We start from the raw sequence: 12,476 nt of genomic DNA, 5'->3' as shown, positions 1-12,476 counted from the left end.
CTGAGGTGAGGGGTGGGGGTAGCACCTATGGAACAAAGGATATTCAGTAAAAGTAATATCTGGTGCAAAATAAAGAAAGGGATTATTGGGGGAACTGGGATCAGCATTGTTCTTGCTTAGAGAGGCCCTGAGACTTCTGCATCTTGGCCAACATGTCAGAGAGGATGTCATGTTTGAGAAGAAAGAAAACTGAACTTCTGTTTGGATCTGAGATAAGTAATCTGTATAGTTGTATGGAAAATTAGACTTTCATCATGTTGGGGATTTAGTCACAAGACTTAAGAAATTTGGGGGGAGTACAGTATAAGAAGTTTTATGTTAGATCTGGGGGGGAGGTATATATATATATATACATACATACATATATATATATATATATATATATATATATACATACACACACACACACACACACACACACACACACATATATATATATGTAAATTACTGAATTTTTACAAATACCCCGGGCATTGATATAAGAGCTAATTTAGTACTGAAAAACAAAAATACACTTAGCACGTAAGAGCTATCAACTAATAACAGTTCTGAAATGTTTGCTGAGTTTGCACATATCTGTAGCCATTGAGTGTTTTTTTCAGATATTGAATGATAGTTAAAAATTCATTAGAGTTTAAACAAATTTGGAAATAACTCTTCTGTTCCATTTTAAGGTTATGGAATTAGAATCAAAGCTAAACGAAGCAAAGGAAGAATTTACGTCAGGTGGACCTCTTGGTCAGAAACGAGACCCAAAAGAATGGATTCCTCGACCTCCAGAAAAGTACTCATTGAGTGGACATAGGAGTCCAGTGACCCGTGTCATTTTCCACCCAGTTTTCAGTGTTATGGTTTCTGCTTCCGAGGATGCTACAATAAAGGTAAGTTGGGGTTTTTGTTTTTTAAGTGCCCAGTTAGGGCAGGATTATAGACATTTAGAGAATGGGAGGAAAAAAGAAGAGGCTCTCTTAAGTTTTTGAAACTGTGGATAAGTGAATCAAGATCTTAAATGAGAAGGGTTCTTATTCTTCAGACATTCATTGTGTTTTCATGGCAGAGTCTTGATTGGGAGCCCAGGTTCCTTCTTTGTGAAGTCTGGGATCCTGGTGTTTGTAGCTTCTCAGCACAGCTGCGTGGCAGCCCTGGGAGGGTGGCAGGACATTGAGAGGTTCATATAGTCAGCAGTCAGTGGTTCTAGAATCCAGCCAGTGATGTGTGTGCTGGGAAGACGGTTAACAATGAGCTCTTTAAGTTTAATAAGTCTAGACAGTCAACAAAATAAAAAGTCAAACTTGATTTGTTAGTATTGGCTGCTTTTCATTGTACAAATGCTCGCACTGTAAATTTCATAATCAGCTCTTGAGAGCTGGTTGGAGCTAGCTCCAGCACTTTTCCTAAATCTGGCTCTCCTAACTTACATTTCTTGTATTTCCTCATAGGCATTTAGTCACCTGTGTTGAATAAGTTTCTAGTCATATGTGGGGAAGAACCCTAATGAAGAGGGTATAGTGAAAATACTACTGGACTAATCTGTCTTTAAACAACTTATTTGCTCTGTGCCTCAGTTTCCTTATCTGTCAGATGGGGAATAACAATGAAACAACAATGTGGTTTAATTAAAGGGACCCAGCAGTAGAAGTCAGGAGACTTGGATGTTCAGATGTTGCATGGGCACTCCAAAGTTTTGCAAGTCCAAAGGAGTTCTCCAAACCCCCTGAGCCCTACATTTCCTCATCTGTTAAAACGGGAGACCAAATGAGATAATGGGTATCCAGGTGCTATGGAAAATATTTAGAGTGGTTTAGAAATATAAAGTATGGTTATTATTGAAATAGTTAGCAAATCAGTGAATATTGATAAAGTGCAGGGTAAGAGATTAGTATACCACAGGCTTCCTTTAAATGGCAAGTGTCATTGATATATTTAAAGGAATTGTATATGCATGCTTTTCAGAGAAGAATTGTTCTGGATTTTGCATGCTTAGATTTCAAATTTTAATTTTTACCTAAAAATATTCCTGTGAATACATTAGACTTACTGTGTATATCTTATGGTCTTTACTTAGTATAATTAGTATTTTTATCTTTTAGCAAAAAAAAAAAAGAGAGAAAAGAAAAGGGGATCACTTGAAATGTGCTGAAATGATATATTCATGTTAATAAAATTATTCATTTTTTCCAACTCTCTTGTGGCCTCTTTAGTTTCAACTTTTTGGACTGGCCAATGATATCATATAAATGTATCATCAAAAATATATTCTAGAATTAAAGAATATTAGATCTAGAAGGGAACCTTAAAGATCAACTTACAAGTCGATTTCTTGTCATGCACAAGTAATATGTGTAAAGCACAATGCTTGAAGCTTAGATTCTAATGTGGCAATTTTATAAGACTTTGACCACCTGTAAAGACTCACTGTATTATTGAGTGCTGAGTGTAATAAAGATCTTTGCTATCTATCTCATGTTTTTTAAATTACTTAAAAAAATATTTAGTGGATTCTGGATCACAGAGAACATAATACCATCATGGGATGTCAGATCCTATGTGTTTAAGTGATGATCATCACCTGTGATGGTATTATCTCAGTCTCCTGGGGAAAATGCATAACATGTTTTGGGGGAAGTGGAAGATGTGAGCAAATAGTACTTGGTGTGAAGTTGTTTCTTTGGTTGCTATAATGTTGACTTCTGTGTTTAAGTGATGTTTGCTGTGGAAAAAGTATTCCTTTCATTATATTAGGGGAAGAGGGGGAACCAAAACCCACAATCTTTGTTGTTCTTGGAATACTTCAAAAATAGGAAAACCTATTTTAAAACAATTTGTAATTGTATTATTAACTTTGCATTATTTACTACCCGAAATAGGAAAGGATGGGCTATTTGGAAAGTAATACTGTTGAGCATTTAAACTAGAATTTTTCTTTTAAATATAAATTATTCAGAATAGGGTTTTTTTTATCTAAAGAATGTTGTCCAGAAATTAACATTTAAAAACTAAGGCCTTGTAATTTTTTAAGGAGTATGGTATTAAATACGTGGAAAACACGCAGAAATTTAGAGACAGATTATGTTATAGGATCACAGCATGTTTCTTTTCAGTTTCTAAAATGTTAGTTTGTACTTGGCACTAAAAATATGCTTGTTAATCAGTTCTGTATAGAAAGAACTGACCATCTGAATCATGTTTTTCCTTTGTTTTCAAGAATGAGAAAACCCTTCATTGTCTTATGTGATTTTGTGATAATAAAGCTCTAATCTAATTGAAGAGGTGAAAATTGAGTGGTTGTTAAATATTAATTGGTAGTTAGCAAAGGATGAAATGTTTTGCACAGAAGTGACTGAGTTTTATGAATGTCTGAACTGGAGCAGTGTCTTTGCCAGAAGCAATTAGTTTTGTTAAAGATGCATTTTTTTAAAAACTTATTTCAGTTCTTCAATTTCCTAAGACTGATTTATATACAGTTTAATGCAGATGTCTTTGATCATGGGGACGAACTATATATTAGACCTGCCTAACATAAGGAGGATAACAATGGGCAGTGCTTGAAGGTTTAACTTGAATCTGGCAATTTATCTAATACTTTGACCACCTGTCAGGATATATACATCATTGAGTGCTAGGTATAGTAAGATCTTGGCTATCTATTTCATGTTTTTTTAAAGAAATTACTTTAAGAAATGTGGGAACAGTTTCTTCGTTTTGATAGTGTTTGGTCAGATAATTGCTGACCTCTAAAATTGGTGCTTTACAAAGGGAATATTATCTATAAATATTTTAATACATGTACTTGGTCATTGTTAAGATCACAAATCAAAGGGTAATTTAGACTTTTGATGCTATAACATTTATTTTTTTCTCTCACCCTGTGATTTTCTAGAACAGGCATCCTTTGTCATTTGTTCAATTAATTATTCAATAAGGTGTCCGACTGGCCTGCTGAGTGCAAATGTAAGACTAGAGAGTGTGAGGAGTGATCGGCTGGTGTTAACTAATCTTCTGTTCATTGGCAGGTGTGGGATTATGAAACTGGAGATTTTGAACGAACCCTTAAGGGACACACAGACTCTGTGCAGGACATTTCCTTTGACCACAGTGGCAAGCTTTTGGCTTCCTGTTCTGCTGATATGACCATTAAACTATGGGACTTCCAGGGCTTTGAGTGCATCAGAACCATGCATGGTAAGATATAGAGGAGACGGATTCATCAGTGAGCTGTAAATGACCAGGAGTGGGGGGGTGGGGAAAGGCGGGGAACATCCAAATTTTGACCCAGAGAGAACACATAAGAGAAACACAGAGCACACACACAGGCTTTCCTTAAGCCTTCTCATGAGTGTGTAGTTTGTATTTTGATCATGGTTGAATTATAATTAGTTGTTTTGATGTCAAATTGTAATTACGAGTACCAAAGCTGACTAAAGTCATCTTTTGATTATCCACATTGGCAGGGTGGGGTTGGAGTGTGTGGGTGAATATAACAGATCGTTTGTGTAATAAACTAACAGTTATTTAAGAGATGCCTGTAGCTGAAATTTTACAATATTAGCCTTTTCCATTTTTTAAAAAGACATTTTTGACTTAAAATATTTCCAAGGACAAGTAAACACCCTTATACTAATATGGTGATGAAGTTTCTTTCTTTCTTTTTCTCTTTTCCTTTTTTTTTTTTTTTTTTTTTTTGACTAGGCAATGGGGTTAAGTGACTTGCCCAAGGTCAAACAGCTAGTAAGTGTTAAGTGTCTGAGGTCAGATTTGAACTCTTGACTCTAGGACGCCCGTGCTCTATCCACTGCACCATCTAGCTGCCCCCCCCCCTTTTTTTATGAAGTTTCTTTTTTAAAAAACCAACAACAAAATCGAAAAAGAAACTGAAGCCTCACTTGAGTAAGCATAGGGTTAAAGCTGAAAACTGAATTTTCCATCTCCACACAGTCCTAAATATACTCTGAACCTTGACGAGAATATCTTCAGGTCTGTGCCATCAAATTTTGTAAATAAAGTTTGTGGGAAAACTTTCTATTAATGATAATTCTGTGGTAAATCCTTTTGTGGAGTGATAAGTGATCCATTGGAATTTTCATATTAGGTTTGGTTAGAGTATGGAGTATTGTGAAAAGTTGACCATTTTACCTTCCAACTTGCAGGAAAAAGCTATTCTTCATCTATTGAGTGTTCCTTGAAGGAAATGAAAATTCACTGTTTCTGTAGGATATCCAGGGCTTGCCCCATAACTAGAAATAGGATAACTGATTCAGAAGTGTGGTCTATTGAAAGCTATACAGAAGTGAATACAATTTCTTATCACCATTAAACTAAAATATATCTTTCTTTACATATAACAAGTATTTGCAGAATTGCACACACAAAAAAACCCCACCCCTTTCCCTGCCCATCTGGGTAAATTTAAATCTTGAACCTAATTGGTCTTCTTGTTTCTAATGTTTACTGGTGACCATTCAGACAGTAGAGATTTATAGATAACTCAATAAATGTTTCTTGATGATGAGACATGTTCCTAAAGGTTCATTTTAAATGTGTCAGGAAAGCTTGCTGTTTAGTGGCATCATCATTTCTTTTGTGTGAATAGATTTGTCATTCCAGGCTTATTTAACTTCAGGTATATATCTGTAATTATGTTATTTAAATTCTCTGGAATTTGTGTCCTAATGGAATAATGTGGACTTTTATGTACCACTGGGGGGACATTATTCAAGTTTCCCATTTGTGTGTTTCAGGACATGATCACAATGTCTCTTCAGTAGCCATCATGCCTAATGGAGATCATATAGTATCTGCCTCCAGGGACAAAACTATAAAAATGTGGGAAGTGCAAACTGGGTGAGTGAATCTAGTTGAAAAAAAAAAGAACAGTCAGTGATAAGGAACAGTTTATTCAGTGTGTGGCAGCATAGTACTTGGCACATAGTAAGCACTTAATAAATGCTTGTTGGACTTACTGGTAAAGATTTCAACCTTAACCCAATGTAGTTATCATGCCTGATAAGATTGTGTACTTTAAGTAAGAGTTAACCTTAAAAAACAGTTTTTAAGCTATGTGTGCTGGGGGTGGGATTTTTGGAACATTAAGGGCTGTCTTGAAAGAGAGACTTGAAGAACTCAAGTAATGTGTCTTAGCTTATGTTCTTTGAGGTCTATTTGAGGAGATCCCCACGTTCACAAAACTGCCCCTCCTTTGTCAGACTGAATTTCTTCATCTTTTGTTCAGAATAACAATTCTTGTAATAAGACATTAGCTCATGTTTTTGCTCCTGACATAGTATTTGCCTTCTCCCCTCCCAGCCGAGTTAGGATTTGTTTGATTTGGTTTGTTATGCTTGCTTTACAGAGCTTCTTTCCTTGATCTCTTCACCCTCGAATATGTTTTAGGTATCCCCTGTAGATATATTTTGTCAATTGTCTTCCATATTCTTCCCCACAAGTGTTCAGTCATTTTAGCTTCCTTCCTTTGTGAACAAATTAACTTTCCTCTTCCCCACGTTTGTATGTGCACTCCCTGACTTGGAGCTCTACCATAAGCAGTAGCCTCAGTAACTTTTTATCATTTGAAACTGTGCCGTGTTCATTACAATATGACTTGGATTTTTTTGTAGCTACTGTGTGAAGACTTTCACAGGACACAGAGAATGGGTACGCATGGTGCGGCCAAATCAGGATGGCACCTTAATTGCCAGCTGTTCTAATGACCAGACAGTACGTGTATGGGTAGTAGCCACAAAGGAATGCAAAGCTGAGCTCCGAGAACATGAGCATGTGGTCGAGTGCATTTCCTGGGCCCCAGAAAGCTCTTATTCCTCTATCTCTGAAGCTACAGGATCTGAGGTACACCATATTGTTTGTGTTATCCTATGATTGGGCCCCAGCTGCCTCCAACCCGTTCTAGGTGTGTAGATATTGGTGTAAACTAGTGAGTATCCATGCTGTTGGCACATCCCTGGTTTCATGTAACCCTGTTGTGACATGGAGTTTGTAGACAGAAACTGAATCCTGAATGTTGTGGTCAACATGACATAGAGTGAGGTGCATGCACCCTACTGAGCCTTCATTAGAGGAAGCCGTTTGAAAAAGAAACTTGTTAAGTAGCTTTAAAATTGAAGAAATTTTTATTTGTAAATTTCTGGAGCTATTTTTGGTCTTTCAGAAGCAAGTCCAGGTTCATATATTTTAAGAAGACATTTTATCCCCAGTTGTGATTGTATTGATTAGAAGGTCAAGGGGGCAACATAGTAAAGTGGCTAGACAGTTGGCCTCCAAATCAAAAAGACTTGGGTTCAAGTGTTGCCTTTGACACTGGCTGACTGTGTGACCCTAGCAAGTCAATCAATCTTTAAATGATAGGACATGCAGAGAAGGTGCCAGCCTGCCTTGGTGGAGGGAGTTTCCTCACCTGGGAGTTCCTTAAATCACTGAAATCACAGGGAACCAGTCCTTATCACCTTATTATTGATTAGAAATAATGGGTTTCTGTAATATAGAGACATTTTTTCAGTAAGGAGTTTAAAAGTCATTTTCTTTTAAATTATTAAATTTCCTCACTAAAATCTTGCCTGTTAAGTGGCAACAGATTCACTCATAAATTTACCTTTAATGTGTTCCAGCAAAGAAAATACTCATTTGTTTTGATGAAAATCAGAATGTTAAATAATCCCTATTGGCCAGCTAATTTCCCTGGAAAATTCTCTTTACTTCTTTCTTGAGGTAGTCTAATTAGTAGTTACTAAGGGTAATTAGCATTAACCTTACTGGTTGGTTGAAAACCACACCATTCCTTATATAAAGGCCAGATTAAAGAGTCTTCATAATGAAGATATAGCTTTTACATTTACTGTTAACCACATAGGATTGTGGAAGAAGAAATATCTGAGACTGTTGGATGGAGGCAGAACTGATCAAAGTTAGATCCTCCTCCAAATGTGAAGTGATTAATAGACATGAGCCACCCTTTCCCTCAGCCATCCTTCCAGTCATCATTTTAGTGAAGCTTCTGGTGAAGTCTTAAATGCGAACAATACTTACCTACTTTGTGAATGAAGACTCAGCTGGAAGGGATGGAATTGGGGTAAAGAATTTGGTTCTAAAAGGATTGTGACAGAAAGGTAGGAAGACATAATGGAATAGGATCAAGATAGTCTTGCCCACAGGTTCACAGTAAGTTGACCAAGTAGAGAATGGGGGACCCTTGGCTAGCCTACAGTTAATATCCTAAAGAAGGGATTTTACTTTAGCCGACAGCAAGTATGATGTGACTGCCCCAAAACAAATACTGCATTAATAAGAGTGTGATTTCCATAATGTTGCAGAAGGAATCTCTTCACTGGGAATCCCCTACCCCAATGATATCCCAGGAACAGTTCCTCTCTCCCCCCAAAAATTTTCAGAAGCAAGGAAAGTAATAGTGTAGTATCTATATCACTGAATTTTGGATCACTCATTTTAAGAGAGTTTTAACAAAACTAGGTAAAAGAATGGATAGAAGTGACAGGTAGATTTTTGAAAAACTCACTATAAGAGGTTTCTAACATTTAGAACAGGAATGAACTACTGCCTCCTATGATAATTAGTTCTCTGTACCATGCAGGGTATCCACTTGATGGATTTATACTGGATGGGGCCTCTAAGATCACATTCCATTATGAATTGTTAACTATATTTGGACAGTGTGAAGCATTATACCAATGAAAAAGCTGAGTACTCGTAGTAGTAGGGAGTGCACTGGACTTGGAGTTATCTGGGTATGAGGCCTGCTTAAGACACTTACTTATTATGTGTCACACTTGGACAAGTTTCTGAATCTGCTGGGCCTCCGTTTCCTCAGCTGAAAAGTGAGGGAACTTCTGTTTGCTTCAGTTTCTTCATCTGTAAAATAGGGTAATAACAGCAACTGCCTCCCAGGGTTGTTGTGAGGATCAGATGAGATAATATTTGTAAAGCATTTAGCAGTGTGCTTGGCATATATAAATGCTAGCTGATAATGATGGTGATCATTCTTCAAAAAAATCTTGGTCTGATGTGTGAGAGTGTGTATTGTATCCAGCTAATTTCCAACCAATTCTTATGCTTCCAGTTCTTGTTTACTTTCAGAAACAACTTCAGTCACCTGCTTTTGTTCATCTGTATTTGTATGTGTGGTTAAAACTAAATTTCTGCTTCACTGAATTAGAAATATAGGTCATTGCTAAATGGAAACTCTAGAAAGCCTTCACGTGGTTTTATTTTTTCTTGCATGGGAAGTCTAATTTTGAAATATTGCCTCTGTAGACTAAAAAAAGTAGCAAACCTGGGCCGATCTTGCTGTCTGGATCCAGAGACAAGACCATTAAGATGTGGGACGTTATCACTGGCATGTGCCTTATGACCCTTGTAAGTTCTTTTGTTTTTGTTTGTTTTCTTACCCTTTGCCACTTACGACTTCGGGGTTTGAGCTGCTTGTAATCCATTAAATCTGAGGCTACTCTCTTCTCTCTCCTTTCTTTCCCCTTCCCCCCCCCCCCCCAAGCAGTTAGTAATGGCTGAAGGGTTATGTTTTTCCTTTATATTTGGCTGTCACTCTTTTAGGAATCTTGTCTGTGCAAATGGCTGTGTTGTTGTATAAAGAGGCTCTGCAAAACAATCTCCTTCAAAGGAGAATCTTTTTTTTTGAAAATCTCACCAAAATCGTTAAGATTTCATAACACAGTGATGTTCACAAGATCACTGTTTGGGTAGCTCTCCTTGTGAAGGAGAACAAGACTTTGAGAAGCTTCTTACTGAAACGCAGTTTGCTGCTGTTTAAGTCTGTAGCCTGCTGGTTTTTTTATTCACATAGAGAGTGTTTCATTTGGATGTGAAGCCTTTACTTGGTCACATTCACTTACTTATTCATGTGACACCAGCCTCCTGAGATTTATTTTAGCATTCTGAAGTTAATAATCCCATTTGGATGTCCTGGGAATTTTCACTTTAATACAGAAATATCTGTGTTTCATTATGAAAAGGAGATGTGGATGACCCTCTTAATAAGTTCTCTGTCTGGCTACAGGAATGAATACTGAATGAATTTTTGAGCAAGTTAATCTAGAACACCGGTAACCATTTCTGTAATGTGGGTATGTGTGTATATGTGGGGGAATGATTTTAATAAGATCACATATCAGCATATGTCTTGTGAATATTCATGTGAAAGTGTCAAATAATTGGGAAGTTGCTCTCGAGCCTGTCACTACTTTACTGGTGCTAGTTCAGTTGTAATTTGTGTGTTAAGGGGATTTTTCTGCTACTTAGAATAAACATAATACTGGAGCCTACACATTTCAAAGCAGGGAATGTTATGCTCTCCATCCTTTTGTTTTCATACATAAAGCATCTTATCTGTCAGTGACATTAGAGAGTATTCTTGCTTCACATTTTATGTAGGAGTTGAATTAGATGACCCAAGGTCCCTTCACAGATTTGATGAATGTATGACTGAATGTCTACATGACTCAGTGGTTGACGCTGGTTCTGAAGGTCTGCCTGAAACAACTAGGATAAACTTATTTTGCTGTGATTTCCTTCCTTCCTCTGGCAGATAGGAAGTAGGTCACAGCCATTAAAGCAGGTACTTTGTTCCCAGGAGAGGCACATGTTAGCCATGGAGGCTGTATGGTACAATGGGAAGACTCCTGCATTTAGAACCAGAGGAGATCTGGGTTCAGAGCTGAACCTTGCCCCCCTTGCGACCATGAGCACGTCTGTTGTCTTTTTGGGGCCTCTGTGTCTTCATCTGTAAAGTAATTGAGTTAGACTAAATAACTGCAAAATCCCTTCCAGCCTGAAATCTATTAGCCTGTGATCTATTTAAGTTACTGCTCATTTTTCTACAGAGACCCAAGTACTTAGATTACTTTTCTGTTTTTTAAGGTGGGCCATGATAATTGGGTACGTGGAGTTCTCTTCCATTCTGGGGGAAAGTTTATTTTGAGTTGTGCTGATGACAAGACCCTACGTGTGTGGGACTATAAGAACAAACGATGCATGAAGACCCTCAACGCGCATGAACACTTTGTTACCTCCTTGGGTATGTACTAGGACTGCTTGGGTTTTTGAGCTGTTATTTTGGGGAGTGCCCTACAGAGAGCTAAAGTTAGATATTATGTGAGTTATGGAAGTTACAGTTATCTGAGTCTTTCACCCTGAGGTGATTTTAGGGTTGGAGAAGAAAGCCAGCAGATAGAATTTTGTAAATTTTTTTTTCTTTGACTGCTGTTTCTCCTTTGCTTAACATATCTCTCACTGGTATGATGCCTACTTAGCCTCATCACCATAACTAAAATGTTAATGCCCAAGTTCTGGAGTTGATCCTTTAATTAGCATAGATCTAGTTCATGGCTGGATTCATTTGTCACTAGTTGAAGATGAAGTCTGAGCTTTTATTTAGCACCCTTGTTTCCCTCTTTTGGGCAGCGGACAAGATTCTCTGGTTATCTTTAACTTTCATTTGGGGAACAGTAAGAGTTTTTTTCTTTTTAGTTGTACATGTGTGTGTGGGGATGGTGAAGTGTCCTGACTAAGGAAAACATTTCAAAAGTCTCTCCTCCCTCCCTTAGAATTCCAGGAGGAAATTCCAACTGGCACATTTGCCTTATAATTTATAATTGTGGTGTACTCTGGGGAGAGAAATTAAATATTTTTTTAAAAATAGCTGCTGAGTTTTTTTCTTATTAAGGCACAAATTGAGATAGTTGATTCCCCAAGCAAGATGAGCTAGCATGTCTGGCACCATTGTCTAAGAAAGAATGATTGTTTTTGAGCCGTTGTCTGTCCCCTTGGCTTTTGTTTATTCCTTATGAGGTTTTGGGCACTCCCTGGCCTGGTAATTGATTGAACTCAACTTGAGTTTCAAATGAGCCTTTTCTTTCTTTTCTCTTTTTTTTGCCTGTTTTTTTGTTTGTTTGTTTGTTTGTTTTTTTGGTTTGGTTTTTTTTTTTTTTTTTTTTTTAATTGCAGATTTCCACAAGACGGCACCATACGTGGTTACTGGAAGTGTAGATCAAACAGTAAAAGTGTGGGAGTGCCGTTGATTGATTCACATTTGATGACTCCCCCTCCCTTTCCTGGATGCACTCAGATACCATGGTTACCCCCATTGAGCTCTGTTTAAATAAATATTGTCCTTTCATGTAAATTATTCTGGATGTAGATTGAGCTTATTAAATGTTACACACAAAGTATTCATGCATGGTGAATCCAAATTGTATACTGTAAATTTACATACGTTGTCTAGAAGTACCATAGGGTTAAAAACCTGGGCTGGCATTGGTCACACCAGGCCTAAGAAGGCAGAAGTTGGATAAATTGAACTAGGGCACTAAACTGAAGAGTTGATGGTGTCATTCTATGTCGGGTTATTAATTCCTGTTTTTCTTTCTGCTGTCTGTTGGTGCCTGGGTTGGTGGCCTCATTTGGGGAAAAAAAAGAATGGTTGTTGTTAGGGCTCT

At 37.3% G+C, this 12,476-nt stretch overlaps 1 protein-coding gene across 5 annotated transcripts in view; it reads left to right on the top strand.

The window, feature by feature from the left end:
• The window catches only part of PAFAH1B1 (platelet activating factor acetylhydrolase 1b regulatory subunit 1), a 71,344-nt gene extending 59,135 nt beyond the window's left edge, over positions 1 to 12,209 (top strand). For all 5 annotated transcript variants that reach the window (XM_027861603.1, XM_027861605.1, XM_027861607.1 and 2 more), the window contains 7 exons: positions 675 to 881; positions 4,014 to 4,182; positions 5,739 to 5,841; positions 6,615 to 6,843; positions 9,280 to 9,381; positions 10,900 to 11,056; positions 11,986 to 12,209. In XM_027861603.1, coding sequence (XP_027717404.1) covers positions 675 to 881; positions 4,014 to 4,182; positions 5,739 to 5,841; positions 6,615 to 6,843; positions 9,280 to 9,381; positions 10,900 to 11,056; positions 11,986 to 12,059 — 1,041 coding nt within the window. In that variant the 3' untranslated portion in view covers positions 12,060 to 12,209. The remainder of the gene's footprint in view (positions 1 to 674; positions 882 to 4,013; positions 4,183 to 5,738; positions 5,842 to 6,614; positions 6,844 to 9,279; positions 9,382 to 10,899; positions 11,057 to 11,985) is intronic.
• Positions 12,210 to 12,476: the final 267 nt, after the last annotated feature.

This window comes from Vombatus ursinus, unplaced genomic scaffold (assembly GCF_900497805.2).
Source record: "Vombatus ursinus unplaced genomic scaffold, bare-nosed wombat genome assembly UNPS02014768.1, whole genome shotgun sequence".
NCBI classification, from domain to species: domain Eukaryota; kingdom Metazoa; phylum Chordata; class Mammalia; order Diprotodontia; family Vombatidae; genus Vombatus; species Vombatus ursinus.
The sequence above is the reverse complement of the archived record's forward strand: the minus strand, read 5'-3'. Positions and strand labels throughout refer to the sequence as shown.